The sequence below is a fragment of the Centrocercus urophasianus genome, unplaced genomic scaffold, assembly GCF_019232065.1.
Source record: "Centrocercus urophasianus isolate 14NV4802_14NV808 unplaced genomic scaffold, USGS_Curo_1.0 seq_19, whole genome shotgun sequence".
NCBI classification, from domain to species: domain Eukaryota; kingdom Metazoa; phylum Chordata; class Aves; order Galliformes; family Phasianidae; genus Centrocercus; species Centrocercus urophasianus.
This window is the reverse complement of record NW_024884744.1, coordinates 866,396-884,875: the sequence shown is the minus strand read 5'-3', so window position 1 is coordinate 884,875 and position 18,480 is coordinate 866,396. Positions and strand designations below refer to the sequence as shown.

Below are 18,480 nucleotides of genomic sequence, written 5' to 3'. Positions count from 1 at the left end.
AAGTCTTCTCATTTAACAGTGGCACTAAACTACCAGTCTGAGGGACGTATGATGCAGTTAAATGAAGCGAAGTTTAAGGTAAATGGCAACTGTGGTTATGTCCTCAAACCTCAGCAGATGTGCAAAGGTAATGTTCCACTTATATTTATTACTAAATAATAATAAATATAAAGGTAACAGAGGAATGTCAGAGGCAATTGGGTGTTTGAAGCTAGTTAAAGAACTCAATGCCAGCAACTTGTTGTTGTCAATGTCTGTGCAGATGTGCAAGAAATGTGAAGACTGTTGATCTGAGTTGTAACTGTGGAGCATTTGTAAGGTTACTATATTGTAGAAGAATTTTTTTTTAGGACAGGAGTCCTAAAAAAGAGTTGTCCTTATTAGCAAGGATGGTCTTTTAATAATGTGAGGGTTTTTTTGTTTGTTTTTAAAATGGAATGAGTTTCAAAATTCATTAACAGCTGTTTTGTGCTCTCAAGTTAGTAGCTGATGTGTGCTGTGTGTATACATACTGCTTGTGGGGGTGAGGGGGAGTACCTTCAATTGAGTGCATCTATCCTTACACCTGCTTTCATTGCTTGCCAACTTTCAGGCTCGTTCAACCCCTATTCTTCAGATCCACTTCCTGCCAGTCCTAAGAAGCAGCTCATCCTGAAAATCATCAGTGGACAGCAGCTGCCTAAGCCTCCTGACTCAATGCTAGGAGACAGAGGAGAGGTAAAGCACTCTGTTATCAACCAGTGCTTTTATGGCAGATCCTAGAATGACTTGCAGCCTTTGACTCAAAGAATTTTTCTTCTTATTTAAATCGACCAATAACTCTCAGATATTGTCGAGCTTTCAGTCATCAGTACTGGCATTTTCCAGAGTCTGTGTGCTGCATGTGATGGTTAAGAAGTAACTTGGTTTGTATTTTGAAAATGACTCTCATCTGGCCGTGGCTTTTGAGACTATAAACCACACGCCAGCATGGTTTGTGAAGCCATGTTGCATGAGTGTGCTGCTTGGAAATTGCAACAGTTCTTGAATAGGAATTTAAGTTAATTCTTTGTGTGAGTTTCCTTAGAATTGACCTTCGCTTATATCACTGGCTTGTTTTTAAAGTATTGTTGTTTCTAAAATAGATAATAGATCCCTTTGTTGAGGTGGAAATCATTGGGTTACCCGTTGACTGCTGTAAAGATCAGACCAGGGTGGTTGATGACAATGGTAAGATAATCAACAGATTTCCTTTTCTTGAGAAAAATATGAAGTCATTACAAATGATTCAGAGTCTGTTATTGCTTTGTAAATTGCAGAGCCTCTTACTTTATGAAATCAAATGACTTTCTTCTAAATTAATTCTGCTTTCTGACCAGAATTTCTGGCGCAGGAGACACGAGTGAGAACTGTTCTACCACAATATCTATCTCCTGGATTGATTCTAAATCTCATTTGGGCAGAAATTCCAAATATTTGGATGTGTAAAATAACGTATAATATCAAATGAAATAAAAACAAATCATGACATAAGCATTTTATGCCACCTCCCCCATTATGGGAAGGAGGTGAAGAACAGAGTGGGATAGCCTGCTGCAGCGGAAGGGGAGGCTGTTAGCTTTTGTGAGCAGTTGCAATACTGTGAGGGGGTGGAAGAGAGGAGTTCCTTTTTTGTCTTTCACCTACCACAGTTCTGTAAAACAGCAGCCAGCCTTGCTGTCCCTGCCACCTACACAACCAGAACCATTTTTTGGTAAAAACTGCCTAGCAGGTGGATTTCTTACTCTCAGTTATTTCTATAATGGAGATTGAGAGATTGTAGACATAGATGAGCAATGTGTAAATGAGTGTTCGTTGCGTATTTGGTCTGTTTGTTTCTCGTGCCTCTTGCTGTGATTCATGAAAATTGAGACCAGTGCTTGCTCTGACTGTGTTTCTGAAACTTTCTGCTCCATTTGTGTTACAGGGTTTAATCCTGTTTGGGAGGAAACGCTCACTTTTACCATCCACATGCCTGAAATAGCTTTGGTTCGATTTCTTGTTTGGGATCATGACCCTATTGGGCGAGACTTCGTTGGACAGAGAACGCTGGCCTTTAGCAGTCTTGTACCTGGTTAGTCCCGTGTGGTTTTTCTTGAATTAGATGTTTAAACAAAGATCAAATGCCTTTGAATTGCAAGTTTAAAACTAGGTGTCAACATAGCACGTATGCCTACATCTCCAAGATTTCATGTGTGAACTTGGACAGTTCTGCAATGTTAGGGTTGTGCATTCACTGTTGAGTTTGGGTGGCTGTGATTGTGGAAATTTCTGCTGTCTTTAACTTGGGGCAGATTGCACTGTGAGACTTGGAAAACTCCTAAGGACAAACTAGGTTTTATTTAAGACAGCAGGTGTGTATGTTCCACTTTCACAGACACTCGTTGCCAGTTGTCCACAAAGCACACACAGCTGACTGGGATGCAATATTCTAATTTTACCAGGTTATCGACATGTGTATTTAGAAGGACTGACAGAAGCCTCCATATTTGTTCACATAACCATTAATGAAATCTATGGAAAGGTAGGTATATTTGCAAATGTATGTATTTTATGAGTTTTTGATTTAATTCTTCTGACAGAAATGAATCCTAGTGCATTTAAAATGTTTTGTAGAGTTTACAGTGTGTTTTGTATGTCGTGCCTAGCTAACTCTGCAACTGATCAGTAGTAAAGTTTAAAGAAATTATTCAGTTCATACCGGGGTGGAATGAGCTGAGGACTGTAACTGCACCAGGACTTGGTATTTGAAAAGCACAGGAGCTGGTTTGTCATAAATCTCATAGGTTTTAGTGCATACCTCTTGCTGCTTTTCTGAAAGATTACTTATTTTAAAGCTTGTTTTTAAAATGAAAGCAAAAGCACAGTGCTTTTTCTCTGCTTCAACAGCCTTCATGAACAGCTTTCTGAAGGTCAGTGGAGATCAACAACATACAGAAGTTGAGGCCAGGCTCAATAGTCTACTAAAATAAAATGGACCTCTGTAGTGATTGAAAAATAATAATAATCAATTAAGGGTGTAGATGAAAAGAATGCTAGCTTTCAGTCTTTCTCCCTCTTGAGAGCAGATGCAGAGAACATTATGTCAAAGCTATTTCTGATAAGCAGCTTTTTGTCTGTTCTGGAGCGCTGTAGTTATCTCTGTGTGTAAGATCACAGCTCTGCAAGTTCCCAAGGAAATCTCAGTAGAATGCAGAGAGGAGATAACATAGGCAAGGCCCAGGGGCTGAGATTTGGTGCAATCCCAATCCTCACTTCACTCCATTACCTTTATCCACACCGATCCTGTTAGGTGGCTGAATGAGGTAGTGATGCCCTTTAAGCCACTCAGATGTGTGTCTTGCTCTTGGCATCCTTGCCTCAGCTCAGGGATCAGTGTTTCAGTGCACTCTCTGCTTTGCCCCTGGAAGCGTTCCTACTGCCAGGGAGATGTTGGAGAGAATGGCACTGACTGTGCCTGACCTGTGTGTGCTCTCTGCACAAAGAGAAGCTCGTAGTGTTCCAGGTAGTCTTCATCACCCTGAATCTGTTAAAAGAGTTGTAGAATGAACAGCTTGGGTTACATCTGCAGCATATTGTGTAGATATGTACACATTTGTACTGTGTAGAGTTTTGGTTATTGTCTGGAGGGGAGCCTGTTTGACTGGTGCTCTTCAAAGCAAAATAGCAAAGATGACCTTCATAGTGAAGACAAATGTTACTAACAGAAGATGGAAAAAATTCTGAGTGAGATTTGATATCTTGTATAACTTAATCTATCATCTAATTCTTGCCTTAATGATGGATTACATTATTGTTTCTAAGGTATAAACGGGCCGAATCTACATTGCCATCCTTGTAAGTAAGGATGTCTGGTCAAATTTCTATGAGAGACTGACATTACGCTAATAAACAGCTTTAAATAATTTGCTGTAGAGAGTTGTATTTACAGTTGATGTATTATTTACCTTAATTGCTTGTATTGTGGTCTTGAAAATATTAGCCAAATGTATTTGCATTTTTTGCCTTTCAGTGGAGCCCCTTAATCCTCAATCCCAGTTACACAATATTGCACTTTCTAGGAGCCACAAAGGTAGACTTCATCAGCATGCACTTTGACTTGCTGGGCACAGATTTTCGAATGGTTCCTAATCGCATGATCTGTAACTACCAAGCTACATCATTCTTCATTCAAACTCTGAAACATTTGAGTATTGCTTTGATGATGCCCATGCATAAAACTTCAAATTAATGTCTAGCCTGTCACTGCCGCACATTTCTTACAGCGTTGTCATCTCTGATTAGGAGACTTTGAGCAAACCTCTCTTGTAATTGTGGCAGGCTGCCATCCTAATGAGGAGAAACACAGACATGCATGAATTCATGGAGACCTATGCTGATAGTTCCTTGGTCAGAGTAGATGTGAATTGCTTGGTGTGAGTTTTTGCTTTGCTGCGTTTTAACTTTGTACTCATCATTCATAAGTGCTCAGAAAGCAGCCTTTTCCACTGCACCCTTCTGTAGTAGTCTGACCTCGCTTGAAACCCCTGGTTATTCTTGTCCTTTCAGAACAAGCAACTGATTGGACTCCGAGGGCTGTTCAACAAGAACCCAAAGCACAGTTCTGCTGAGAGCAGCGCTCACTATGTTCGGAAGCGCTCTATTGGTGACCGAATTCTCCGGCGCACGGCCAGTGCACCAGCAAAAGGCAGAAAGAAAAGTAAAATGGGTTTTCTGGAAGCTTCTGAAATTAAAGACAGTGCATCGGAACCAGCAGACCTGAAGGACAAAGAAGGGGTTGTAAGGCGTACAAGCCGGAGTTTGCAAGCACGTCCTGCTTCTATGCCAGTGGACAAATTCCTTCTTGTAGGGCTGCCGTGCACGGAAGGTGAAACTACTCAAGATGCCAAAGGAAAAGAAAATGCAACTGGTAAGAGATTTCCAAAATTAATTGTGGTGTAATAAAGTTGAAATCCTCTATGAAGAGGGTTGATTATGCAGTTTGTATACTAGCAGTTTTATTCAACTTTTTTAAGAGTTACTGGACAAAATGATATGTGCTTGAAATTGCAGCATCTTTAATCTCCTCAGATTCTCTGAAAGTGGAATGTTCTCAGTTGGGGTGACAGTGGGAAGCCATCTCCAAACCAGGCAAATGACTTACAATAATTTCTAGCAGTGCTCTTAAAAGGACACTTTCCAAATTCTGTTGTGAGAAAGAAAAACTTGGTTCTTCCTTTAAGAACCCACGTTCAATTAGTCTTCTCTAATTTCTGGTTTGTTATTGTCAGTGTGCTTATGAAAAGTTGCTGGCATGGTGTTTTTCTTCCCATTTTCAAGGAGGAAGAATATCATGCAGCGTGCAGTTTTGGTTACAAAATATGTAGAGACCAATGGAGGCTTTCAAAAGTCACTAAAAACAGGGACAGTAGGCCAGACTTTTGTATTTAAAGTAACCAAAGTGAGTAACTGAGTTTAAATGGAAAACACTAAGATAAAATCTCAGTCCTGATACACGAGTCAGTTCTTAAAACAGCTTTTTTCCCAAGTCTTTTCAGCATCACTTTGGATTTTGAAAACCATTTGCAGCCATTTGAAAGCCACACAAATTTGGTGTGTTCAGTGATGTTGGATTTACTGGAATGTTTAGGTATGTCTCGAGAGCTTTAAATACCATGGCTGTAGTCTGTTAGGCCTGCTGCCTCCACCTTGAGCTTGTACCTAATCTAAGCCACCTGCACTGCTGGTTGGGGTTGGTTTTTGTTTGTTTGAGAGGGGTGTGTGCTCTCATACAGGCTGGCCAGGTGCCCAGCTCTGATCAGTACTGGCAGCTCTGCTTTTTCGGAGTTGGTCCCCGCAGGGCTATTCCTCCACAAGCACAGGGCAGCCAGAAACACTGTCTGTCCTATTTGGTAAGAGGAAAGCACAGTGAGGACCTGGCTTGGATGGTGGCTGATAGAAGTGCTCCTCTGCTCTGAGTTTTCTCAGCTGCACAGCAGCAGCTTCTGCCAGCACCAGGAGCCACGTGTAGCAGGACAGCTGAGCTCAGGTGGGAACATGCTGTTAAGGCTTGTTGCTTCTACCTGCCTTTGTGGCTTTGAAAGAACTTAGGGACATCACTGCAAGAGAAAGCATTGAAGAGAAACTGAAAGCAAAATTAAACCTGTTTTTTTTTTTTTTTTCCTGCCAACCTGAGATGAGACTAGACAGGAAAAAGGATGTTCCTGATATAGGAATTTAACTCTGAAAATGCTGCATTTGAAATAGAAAGATTTTCTTTGAATAAGCATGTGAAGCTGCTACAGCTCAGTCATTCCTATCAATGGTTGTAAGCATTTATATTTATAAATTTCTTCCTGCAGATGCTTTAGGTAAGGACAGGAAATAAATTTAAAAGAAACTTTCACACTCTTTTGGAAGCTGTGGGTATTCTCTTACAGAAGAATAGCATAAGCTCTGAGATGACCTAAAATTCTGCTTCAGGAAGTAAATTCTGTCCATTGGAGTGTCTGTGTGCCTTGTTCCATGACCCCCGTAGAGGAGGATTGACCTCCATAGACATAAAGAAGTGAGACACAAAGATGAAATGCTAGATGCAGGCCTCTGCTGTGGCTGCAGGACCTTCTGTATTCTCTGTGCCAAAGGGCCACAGCCCATTTTTGGAAGAACTTGCCTTCAACGTTGATAAGCAAAGGTGTGATAGAGCTTCACACGCGTGCAGAGCTAGGCTTGGGTGTTCTCCTGAAGTAACTTCAGTGCAAGTAGTTCAGACTGGGAGGCAGCTTCACCCTCATGGAGGTTACTGGGCTGATGGAGTGCTCGTTATTTCAGGATGCAGTGAAGAATGGAGAGGGCTGGGTGTCCAGCACAGATCTTTCTTGCTAAAATGCTGTGGCTAAACACATCTCTACTGACCTGGTTGGATTTCTGCAAAGTGAACAGTGTGCTTTTTCCCTTGCTCTTTGTAGGAAAAGAAACAAAAGTACAAATGAAAAAACTATACATCTCTTCCATCCTTATGTAGGTGCACTGATAGGCTGGAGCAGCTTTTCAAATTTTGGACATCAGCCCTTAGTACCAGGCTTATTAAAATGATCTCTAACGGGGGCTTTCAGACGCTGTTAGAGAATGATCAGGGCTTCTCTTGTTTCTTCCTAGGGTGTCTGGTTTCTAGTGAATGTAAAAAAGAGTATATGCTGTACCAGATTTATTGCTTAATTAAAAGCTTCAAAGCAGTGAGTCATGGAGCTGGGAATTGGTAAATAAAGACAAATAAGAAGATTTGGTAGAGAAAATCTTACGTATTTCCACAGAATTCAAAATTTTGCTCTCTTATGAATGCAGTATGCTAATAGAAGATCAGAAATTTAATCCTTAAATTTTAATCTCTTACAATAAGTATATGTAAAGAACACTGCCTGGAGTCCAGCTTCTTGATGCTTTATTCTCAAAGCTCTTTTAAGCATGCATCTTGTTTCAAAGTATTATGTTTTTTTTAACAGAGCTGTTTTGTTCTGTCTTTATTGCCACGCTTCTTTATAGTACAAATCTGAATAGGAACACAGCTGAAGGTAATGCCACGTGCCAACGATGATATGGTACCTCATTAACATTATTTGCAACAAATATTACATCACGTGCTTGATGTAATAGACATCCAAAGGAAGCTTCAGTGAAGTGCCTGCAGTCGTATTTTTCCATTTATTCATATCACAGATAATTTGGGCTAAGCCTGCACAACACCATAACAGTTCTGTCACAACTGTACCTAATTTTACGTTCTCCATTTGTCTGTCTAAGGACAAAGTAGTTGTTAATAAACAAAGCACAAAATACTATCTGCAACTAACGTGTTTCTTGTTTAATTTAGCCAACAGTGACGGTGATAAAACAGAGAAGGAAACAAACTTGAAAGAATCTGTTTTCACGTGTTCTGAGAAAACTGCAGATATTTCAAATTTGGCATCTCCCTTGAGAAAGGAGAGTGCCCAGAAGGAAACGACAGCTGATTTTTCCCTTGTACCACCTTCCCAGGAACAACCTGAACATTTAGTTGCTGTAAGTGGTGTAACCGAAACAAATCACCTCAACCTTCCTGTTGACACTGTGCCTCTAATTCAGAGCTCTGGCTTTGAGCGCGACGCAGAAAAAATACAGGGCAAGAACTGTGCAGGCACTGCAAGGGGAGATGACACAAACAGGTGTAAGGAGGAGAAAAGAACTTCTGTCAGGACTTGCCTTCCTGAAAAGGTGGAGGAGGTTGAAAATCTCAAATACAACATCATCCAGAAGAGCAGTGTGGCATGCCTTGCCCTGACTGAGATTTCTTCTGCCGTCTGCTCTGAGGCTCCTGATTTACGTTCCTCTTTAACCATGCAGGACAGCGACATCTCCCGCCTTATAGATGAAGTTTCTTTGGTGACTGAGAGCGAGTTGGACAGTGCTGTCTCAGCTCTGATCGGCCAGCTGGATGTCACCGATGACCAAACCAGCCTCACCACACCGATGCTCCCCGGCGCTGGCAGCCAGACCTTCGGTGCTGTGGCCACGCATGCAGTTCCTGCAGAGCTCAGCACTCCCTGTAAGAATGACTTCATTACCACAAAATCCACCAAGTCCCCGTTATTTTCAACTCCAGACACTGCCGTGTTCTCCAGTCCTGAAACTGCGGACTATTCTGTGTACACAATTATCCACGAGGCAACTCTTACGCCAGGTTCTGAATTTAAGACCCACAGTGGGTTAGTTTGCAAGAAAAAATCAAAGAGCGTAGAAAATAACTTGCCTAGCTCTTTTTGTTCTTCACCTTTCTCTTTGCTGAATGCAAATCCCCAAAGAAAATGTGAAACAAGCTGGGGAACCCCCAGATCTGTGGGTTCCCTTGCTTCCAGCAGCCTCATCTTTGAGGAGATGCTTGTGGACCCTCCCATGGGTGAGAATTCAGAAAGCAGCAGTCTTGTAGAGTTAGGTGGGGATTCTCAAGATCTCTTGGTAACTGCGTGCGCGTACAAAAGGGAAGATGTGAGCCAGTTGGCTTCCCCTTTAAAACTGAGGCAGCAGCAGGATGGCAGGTGCTGTGGTGAGAGGACCTTTGGGAACTGTGCGAGTGTTGGGCTCTGTGCTGCTGCCCTGGACTGCTCGGATAACTTTAGGACTGTGGGAAGCAAGCTCCCTTTTCCGGCCTGTGAAAATGTTGGTTTTCTACATCATCATCGTGCCGATAAGCAGAAAGATTTGATGTGTGCCTCCAGGAGGTCCCAACTGGATGTACGCTCACCAGTGCTCAGAAGCGCGTTGGCTTTCCCACCCTCTCCAGCCATCAAACAGACCAGCCCTTGCAAATCCAAGAGTCTTGGTGACTTGACATCAGAAGATATTTCCTGCAACTTTGAAAGTAAGTATCAGTACATAAGTAGGAGCTTTATCACATCTGGTATGAGAGACAAGAAGCTCGCTGCAATGAAGACGATGAGACCGCACTCTACAGATGCTTTGACGGAGCAGCTGAGAAAGCTGCTGTCTCTGGACCAGGACGACAGCCACCAGGTGCTGTACTCCAGGCAGCTCGATGAGGACTGCCCAAAGGCGCTGGTCAGAAAGCTGTCGTCCAGGAGCCAGAGCAGAGTGCGGAACATCGCCAGTCGTGCCAAGGAAAGGCAGGAGGCCAGCAAGCAAAAATCTTCCAACGCGGGCAGCATAGCGGGGGTCGTCCTTCGGAACAAGCCTTCGGGGTCCCCTCACGTCGTCAACAGGCACTCGACGGGCTCCTACATAGCCAGGTACCTGGGCAGCTTCCCTGAGGAGGCAGCGGAGGGCCGGGGCCGACCTGAGGGCACGTGTGCTGCCTGGCACCATGGCTGCACGGAGCCGCTGTGTGCGCACAGCCCCCTGCTGCAGCTGGAGCCCGACGGCGACGAGAAGCCCGAAGTCTATTTCCTGCTCAGGCTGTAGGTTGGATAAATGTAAGTCTTCAACGTTTACAAACCGTTTCATTGAAATGAAGGATTTTTAGAAAGAAATGCTGTTTTGAGGCTTTAAATTATTTAGAAATGCAATTTCGTGCTGGCGGCCCAGTCACAATTTAATGTTCCTTTTCCTGTTGAAACTTACATAAATAAATCCATATTCCATCCTTGCGTATTTATGCGTTACTTTAATTTGGCCATTACCAAGGGAGTAGGCTGGGGGCTAGCTGCACGCAATGAGCATTTGTAGCATTTTGTATTTGTAGTGCACGGCTCGAGGGCATGGCATTGCAATGAATGCAAGAGTATTCTTCTGTTTTCCTGAAGTCTGCTGTTTGAGAAAATAGCTCCAGTGATTGCTTTTGGCCTTTCATGCAATATAGTACTGCATGGAGTGCTTTCTGTCCCTGCTGACTGCTCTGGGCTCTCACTGCTGAGCCAGGCCCTTCCCAGCAGCAGACCCCGAGCATCGCCTTCACTCAGCTTTGTACCCAAATGCTAATAGTAATTTTATATGTTTCCTTGTTTGGACTGTGATTCTGCAACAAACAGCACGATTAGGGTTAGTCCACATTTGTGAGGAGTGCATAGATTTGTCTTCTGCCCACTCTGTGAAGTATAACAACCCTTGTGTTCTGTCTTTGTCAGTGTGTGGAATGCTCATTTCAGGACTGAGTGGAACGTGGGGGTGAATCTGGATTTATGAATAGCAAACATAATTTCTGCATATTTTCTGTATTTTTGCTATTGGTTGTGTTTGTAGCAGATTGGTTTTCTGTATATTTGTAATTTTATTGCTGAAGTGTTGATGGTGGTTGATATTTAAAGCTGATATAGTAGAATAACTATTTTGACTGTCCTTCATCTTTTTCTATGAATGTTGGAATCTCAAACACCTGGAGCTTCCCTGTAGGGAACAACATAGCTTTATTTTGGTTTAAAGATATTCTTTGCCTTTGCTGTAAGTTTTTTCTTATATGTGAAAGATGTACCTTATACCTCTTTCTTTTGTAATGCAGAGTATTGTTGTTCTTGAGAACACCATTAAAATAGATTTTTAAGCACCTGGTTACATCTTTACTGAAAATACAACAAATGCGATTATGGTTAAACTGACAGCAGCTGGTGATTGCAGACATCTGTCGTGTGAGTTTGTGCACTTTCAGAAAGGGAAGAATTCTGTAATTTTGCAGAAGTTTTCAATCCCAGAACTTTAGTTCTGATAAAAGGTTGCATTCAGAAGTGGATTGCTCCTTAAATGTGTGTCTTCAATGTATGCAAAATGCCTGACCCCACAAATGGTGAGTACCGGAGTCCTCTTTAAAATGTTTTCAGAGCAAATGAAGCCACTGCCAGAGGTGTCCTATGTTGCTTTTTTTATTATTATTATTATTTTTAATTTATTTACAATTATATATATAAAAATAATAAAGTACCAAGAAGGCAGTGGTACTGCTTTGAGCACACACACAATGCATTTGGATTAAACTTAGCATTTTGCATAGAAACAAGTGTGCCAGGCATGTTTACAGAGCGGCTATTTGACTCTCTCTCTCTTGATTTGCTAGAAACGGAGAGGATTCAGACTCTGGAAGGAAGAGCTTGAGGTGCAGAGGAGCTGAGTCTGTCCTTCCCTTGCAGGATTGGCAGCTGAAGATTGTTCCCCAGGACTGCTGTGCCTCCTGTTTTCTGACAGGTGTCACAGGGACCAGAGCAGTGCTGTTTCTCTCTAAAAATCAGGTCAGAAGATGTGCCTAATCCCAGGGCACTGGGCTGTTCCTGTGCTTACTGCTTGGTATTTGGTTACAGACTTCACAGAGTTAGGAACCGTTCTATAAGCAGATGTCAAAGATACTTGAAGGTAAATTTCTTTCATTTTCAGATAAATCGGTGCAAACAACTTGTCCATTACTTAAAACTACCCATATTGCTTCTGAATCTTGAACTGAGCATTACGTGTATTCAGGATTACATTCAAGTACAGAGTATATTCATGCACTGCTCTTATACCCTCTGTTTTTAATAGAACTCAATGAGCTTCATCTTCCAGAGAAAGGAAGACAAACTTCTGTGTTTTAAAGGGCATTTCTTTAATGCTGCAGGGAAAAGGTAGGGAATAACACCTTGAGAATGCCTTCCCACTGCAGCAATCTGCATTCATGGCATGGTGCATCCCTGCATGCCAGTAGGAATCACTGCTACTGCTGTGCACCGGATAGCAGCTGAAAGAGTGGTGTAGAAAGCAGTATTCAGACATAAACCAGTAATGTGCAGTTCATACATTCATAAAGCTGTTCATCTGTTAATTCAAAATTAACTAACTGTTAATTCAAAACTAACTAACTGTGAATGAGCAAGGCTGCATCTTTTTAAAATTCACAGTGAATGCTTTTTTGAAGAATCTGCTGCAGACATCAACTTGTCCCAGTGCTTAAAAACATATTATACTTTTGGCCTCTATTTGTCTGGCTTCACCTCCCAGTGCAGCACTGTTTTATCTGACTGCTCAGCTGAAAGGCATCTTACCACGTTTCTTTCAGATAAGCATGAAGCTGCAGTCTTCTCTGTGACATCCCACGTGGAGCAAACCTTTGGAGACTTTCCCTCCTTAAAATCTTCTGTTCATTCCCAGAGGTCTCCTGTGAGGGCTATCGAGTTCTCAGTGTTGTTCAAGAGCTGCAGGCACCACTTGCAACATGTCAGGAGCAGTTATGTCAGTGGAAAGCATGGAGATAACATGATTTGTACCATAGAGGGATTATAAACACAAGGTGAGAGCATAGAATCCTTGGCTGAAATATTGCACTGGAAGCATCCATTCAGTAGGTATCTGTCATGCCTCTCTATCTCTTTTTTTTTTTTTTTTTTTTTCCTCCTTTTAATACTTTCTTTGGAGGGCAGATTTACTTTTGTAATTAGAATTTGCATTTTTTCCATCTGGGGTTCATTGAGATGTATGCTTCCTTTGCATCTGTGCTGTGGAGAAAGTTAGTAGCAGCAGAAATGAGATAGGAATGTTACTTCTAAGAAATACGACTTCTTAACATTCCGAAGCAAAAAGGGTTGCTGGTTACTTTTATATGATTATCTATTGGAATATCTGCTTCCCCTGCTTTGGCAGCAGTGTAAGGTGCTCCTGATGTCAGGTATGCAGCGGTGTTTCTCATTCCTCGCTCATGGCAGAGGAACCTTTATTCTCATTTATCCACCCTGCATGGAGGTGAAGGTCTGCTAGGAAGCTGTCCTGCCTTTTCAGTTTCTCCCATCTGTCTGAGGAAGCCAAAGTCACGAGGGGGTGTCAAACAAGAAGCGAAGCAGAGATTTCAGCTATTTCTGTATGGGCAGCAGGATGGGAAGGGATTGGTGCTAAGCATTAGGGAATCAGGAGTAATGTGTTGGTTGGTAGGTTTGGATTGGGACTGAAGTTTGTTAGTAAGTCAGACATATTTATGTAGTCCTGTTTTAAGGACCAACAGTCGTAAAGGAGGACATTGTAAGGGAAGCATGTCTTGAAGCAGAAGATTAATTCATAGCTGGTTTTCAAACTCTCACTTGATTTACAGACTTTTTAAAGCAGATGCTTTCGTTTACTTTAGTGCTACATATTTTAAACATTTACAGCCAAAATCTTATTACAGTTTAAGATGTACTAGACTGAAGTGACACTTCTAAATCCAGTGGAGCAGTTTTGCTGGAAGTTAACACCACTGAGTTGCAGAGCATGAGCAATTAATGTTAGTTCTTGTACTTCTCTTGTCTTGGGACTGTGATATTAAATATTTAAAACGTGTGCCCAGTCTTCTGGGTGAGGGTGCGTGTGCTGTTTGGAATGCATTTAAATAAATAATAGCTATGTTGACCTGCACTCCCATTTGTTTTCCTGTAGCTGAAAGTGAGAACCTAATTATGCACAATGTTTGCATAAAATGAGGCTTCCTTGTTCACCAGCTGCATTTCTAATGCTGGAAGACAATCATTAGGGTTTTCTGTTTTGAACTGTGTTGGGAGTAAGGCTATCCCAGCAGTCTTCAGAGGCCAAAGGGCCACATAGGTAAAGCCAGGAGATGGGGAGTCGAAACCATTGATTCTGCTGGTGCTCGAGCTGTGGGACCTTCCTGTTGCAGTGGGATCCTCTCCAGCATAGCAGTGTGAATGGAGGTTGTAGAGGAGTTTTCTGGATTTCCATGGTGCTAATGTACACTTTCATGAGATGAAACAAGATCTGTTTATTTGAAAGACAAAATCTCAGCAGTCTCCTTTGCCTCTGGTCTCCACACTCAGTCTCTGTGCCAAGCAGTGCCGAGCCAACCTTGCAGCAGGGTACTGCAAGACTTGACAGCAGGAGTGAAAGGAGAAGGCCTGATACACACGTGTCCAGCAAATTGCCCCTTTTATTTCCGTGCTGAAAAGTATTTCTTTTCTTTACTCAAAAGTAAAGAAGCGTGTTTGGTTCTTTTGCCAGTGACTCAAGTTCCTGCATTGTGAGGCAGGTGGGGTGCAGTCCCTTCTCCGCTGTAGGTTTGTGCTAGGAATCGTGCAGAGCGATTCAGTCCAGTGCCAAATGAAATGTCTATATCTCTTTGGCTTTGGCAGCACCTTCTGTTGCACTGAGTAGAGATGCTAAATGTTTACTAGGAGGAATAAATACAAGCAACAGCTGCTGTTCATTTCTGAATGTGACATTCTGTTCTTGCCAAATGGGACCATATTCATTTACTGAAAAAAGTATATCCAGTCACCAAGGCAGCAGGAATAATACCAAGCAAACTCTTCCTTTTTACTTTCCAGAGCCATGGCACCGAGATCAGAGCTGTTCTACAAAGCAGTATCCAGTCACAGCACTGGTAGCACTGACTGGTGCTGCATAGTGCTGAGCGGTGTGCTTTGTGCTGCAGTGTCTCTTCCACCCAGGGGGCTGAGAGACACAGGGCCCCACGTCCCACCTCTCACCATCTCCAGGAGCAGGGGAGTGTGGCAAGGCTTGGCACAGCTCAGCTGTGTTTGGATTCTCAGGGTGCTGACGGGTGGCAATTTGCCCCTTGCCGATACTCTTTAAAGCCCACTCTGGTTTAGTGCAACAGGTTTCTTATCATGCCGAGAATACAGCAGACCAGTTAGGTGTAGGGAAATAATCCTAACAGAAACCACACTTGACGTTTTTATCACGTTACGTTGAACTAAGTGGGATTATCCAGTGTGCAAATCTATTAAAGACTTCGTGGCTTCCTCTGAATGTGAATCATCCTTTTAAAGCTGGAATTGAGCTGAGGGCAGGAGCTGCATGCTGCAGCACTTGTTCAGAGAGCGGGTCACCTCCTCAGCTTTGTTCTGACTGGACAGCAAACTGTCTCAATTCTTCTAATATTGCACTGCCTCTCACTGAGCCCTCTGCACAAAAAGCTGCATCATGTGTCTGCAGTAGGGGAGAGGCTGGGATACTCTTGCTGTCCTTTTTGTGGTTATTTAGGCTGTGCCAGTTAACAGATACATCTATTAACTGGAATATATATAAATATATTTATTATATATTTGTAATCTGAAGTGTTTTAAAACTCTTTAGGCAACCTTGGACACAATTCCTCTGGAAAAACAAAGCACAAAGCACAAGTCAGGGAGCACCTTCAGCTGTGTGTCTGTCAGACTGCAGCCCCTGAAGTCCCTTTCCTTCTGGACTTGGCATTGCTGCTCTTTTATTCAGACAGACCTGTGGTCTCCTGTTGAAAACAAGCAGCTGGTATTATTTTCTTCTTCTTAGGAAAAAACACTAAATCTGTTTTTTCATTCCTAAAAGATTGTTTACCTCTTCATGTGCTGAATTACTTCTCTTTATAAGAGAATTATACATATAAAAAATACTGATCAATGACAGTTCATCTATTTCCAGAAAAAAAAAAAAAAAAAAAAAAAGCCAGACTATAGCCAGAAAGCCTCATTCATTTCTTTTTTCTTCCTTCTTTAAGCCTAAGAAAAAGTGTCTGCCAATATGTTCAGCTGCTGGCAAGCGAGGCATTGTCAGGAAGCCTGACTTGCTGTGAAATATTAGTAAACAAGCAGCTGTGTTAGTGGTAGCCAAGTTTAACAAGATCTTCACTTATTATCCTGTCATTTTTTTGTGAAAGAATATGCCACTGCTGTCAGATCCATCTGTCCTACCACAGCCCACGCATACAAATCTCAGCCTCGCACAGGGGAGAGATTTTGGAGAAATTGAAACGGGGGATGAAGGATGAACAGAATATCTGTTAATAAATAGTTGGAATTTGATTTAGATAATTGACTGTCTGGCCCAGAGCAGATGGGTTCTATGCTGTGTGCAGCTGTGACAAATCCAGCTCCCTGCCCAGTGCAAACATGACGTGGTGCAGCCAGTGCAGGTGAATGCCTCCATTTGTCACAAACTGTTCAGTGAGAAGGGGGAGAGGATGGCTGACAAAAGCCATGGGAGAAGAGCTTGAAGACACGCGTCTTGTGTGATTCTGGCCAGTAGAGCTCCTCATCCACAGGGACAGTGTCACTCATAGGAAAAGAAAATCTGCGTTGAGATTCATCATTCTGAAGAGCCAGAGAGCAAATCGGTACTGGACCCTGCCGGACCCCAGCGGGTTACACTGTGGGGCTGCTCCCCTCTGCCCTGGGTGAAACAGCCTCTGCTTCTTGGAGCAGCAGGAGGGGCTGAGCGTGCAGCACTGCAGCTGAGCCCTATGCCTGCTCACAGCTGGGGCGCGTGGCTGACCCTGCCTGTGCAGGAAGGAGCGTCCATCTGGCGGCATCGCAGGGATGTCCCTTCAGTCAGAGGCGTTCTCTTTTGCCCTCTTGTAAATGAGAACTATTTCACCTGCACCAAAGAAGACTGCAGCATAGTTTTAGCTTTCAGAGACGCAACTTCTACCTTCTGTTTGATCAGCCTCTTTAACAGAATCCATCCTTCAGTGGCAGCTTTGGCAGAGAGCATTAGCGAAACTTAGCAGCTGGTCCCTTGCTTTATGCCATGCCTTGTGAGGGATACGAGTGATCAGGGGTTCTGACACCCACTCCCAGTGGAGGAGCCGTGCTGTGGTGCCTGGGGCTGTGCTGGGGGCTGCCTGTTCCCAGTTGGTAATTGGAGGTGGGATGGCAGCGTTCCTGCATGCCTAGAGCTTGCTGATGATGCTGGGGAGGCGTGAAGCTGAGCTGCCAGCTGTGGTTGGAGGCAGCTGAAGGAAGCAAATGGCCTCTAACAATGCCTTAATTCTAGATAGGAGAGTTTAAGGTCATGCTTCATCACTGTGTTGCTTGTTTTTTTAAACTCTGGAGACTGGGAGCTTCACATAAAACAAAAACTTTCTAGGTATGGTTGGAACTAGCTCAGATGTTTCTCTGTCTTTTGACCCCATTTCAAACTTTCCAGATTTCTGAAAACTTGGAAAAGGGTACAAGGGAGCACATGCAGAATATTTTACTTCAGAAATATTAAAATTCATTGTGGTAAGCATCAGTGAATCTGCATTTGAAAACAGAAGCCAACTTTCAGAAGCCATTCTCCAACGGCCAGGGATTGGAATATGGAACAAGGTACATGCCAACAAAGCCAAGGTGTGTGGCAGCTGCTTTTTCAGACAAGCAGACGAGTCTGACACAAAAACAGAAGGATCTGTACCTGGAAATAGCAGTGACTGAGGAAATGGAGATGAGGGTGGAAAACGTCTGCCATGCACATCTGAATCTGTGAGCTCTTGGGCAGGGATGGAAATATCAGTATCATCCAGCTTCCAACGATCCAATGCTGCTATGGTAGAAGCACTCCAGGGTGCTGAGCCCTGCTGAGAGAGCAGTGCTGAGTGGCCTGCTGCTGCAGAGCCTGTGTGGACACGGCCCTCATTAGGGAATCATAGAATTCACTGGGTTGGAGGGGACCTCAAGGATCAAAAACTCCAGCCCTCCTGCTGCATGCAGGGCCACCAACCTCCATATGTAATACTGGAGCAGGCTGCCCATCCAACCTGGCCTTGAACACCTCCAGGGATGGGCAATCCACAATAGAATCACAGAATTCATTGGTTTGGAAGGGATCCAAATTGCAGCATTCTGTCATAGATTCTACAGACCTTGAATGGTGCAGAAAAAAACCCACAAGGTGCAAGTCTGAGTCAGCTGTAGGAATATTGTTTTCAGCACCTCGCTTTTGGGGCGTGAGGTTTTATTGGTTTGTTGTTGTAGAGAGATATGCAAAGATGCTCTGGGGGAAATTAGTTTGCCTCCCAAACTCCATGAAGTTGTGATGCATTGAGTTTTCAGCTATCTGGAGACAAAAATAATGAATACAACGAATATGGATGACTTTTTGTAGGAACGCTTGTCAAGAAAGTAAAAGGAAAAAAAAATAATTTGGAATTGACCATCAGTCAATTAGTCAATTAATTGACCCCAGCAGTGCTACGGTTCTGAAAGTTTTCAGCTCACTCAATATTCATCTGGCTTTGAAAACTGGTGCACACAAAGCTTTTAGTAGCTTTGGTTTTGAGATAGACTGTCTGATGAA

At 43.0% G+C, this 18,480-nt stretch overlaps 1 protein-coding gene across 2 annotated transcripts in view; it reads left to right on the top strand.

The window, feature by feature from the left end:
- PLCH1 (phospholipase C eta 1) overlaps positions 1 to 11,247 on the top strand; it is a 62,553-nt gene extending 51,306 nt beyond the window's left edge. For both annotated transcript variants that reach the window (XM_042821168.1, XM_042821167.1), the window contains exons 17-23: positions 20 to 127; positions 593 to 717; positions 1,125 to 1,209; positions 1,946 to 2,092; positions 2,463 to 2,542; positions 4,567 to 4,927; positions 7,868 to 11,247. In XM_042821168.1, the coding sequence (XP_042677102.1) occupies positions 20 to 127; positions 593 to 717; positions 1,125 to 1,209; positions 1,946 to 2,092; positions 2,463 to 2,542; positions 4,567 to 4,927; positions 7,868 to 9,948 (2,987 nt within the window). In that variant the 3' untranslated portion in view covers positions 9,949 to 11,247. The remainder of the gene's footprint in view (positions 1 to 19; positions 128 to 592; positions 718 to 1,124; positions 1,210 to 1,945; positions 2,093 to 2,462; positions 2,543 to 4,566; positions 4,928 to 7,867) is intronic.
- Positions 11,248 to 18,480: the final 7,233 nt, after the last annotated feature.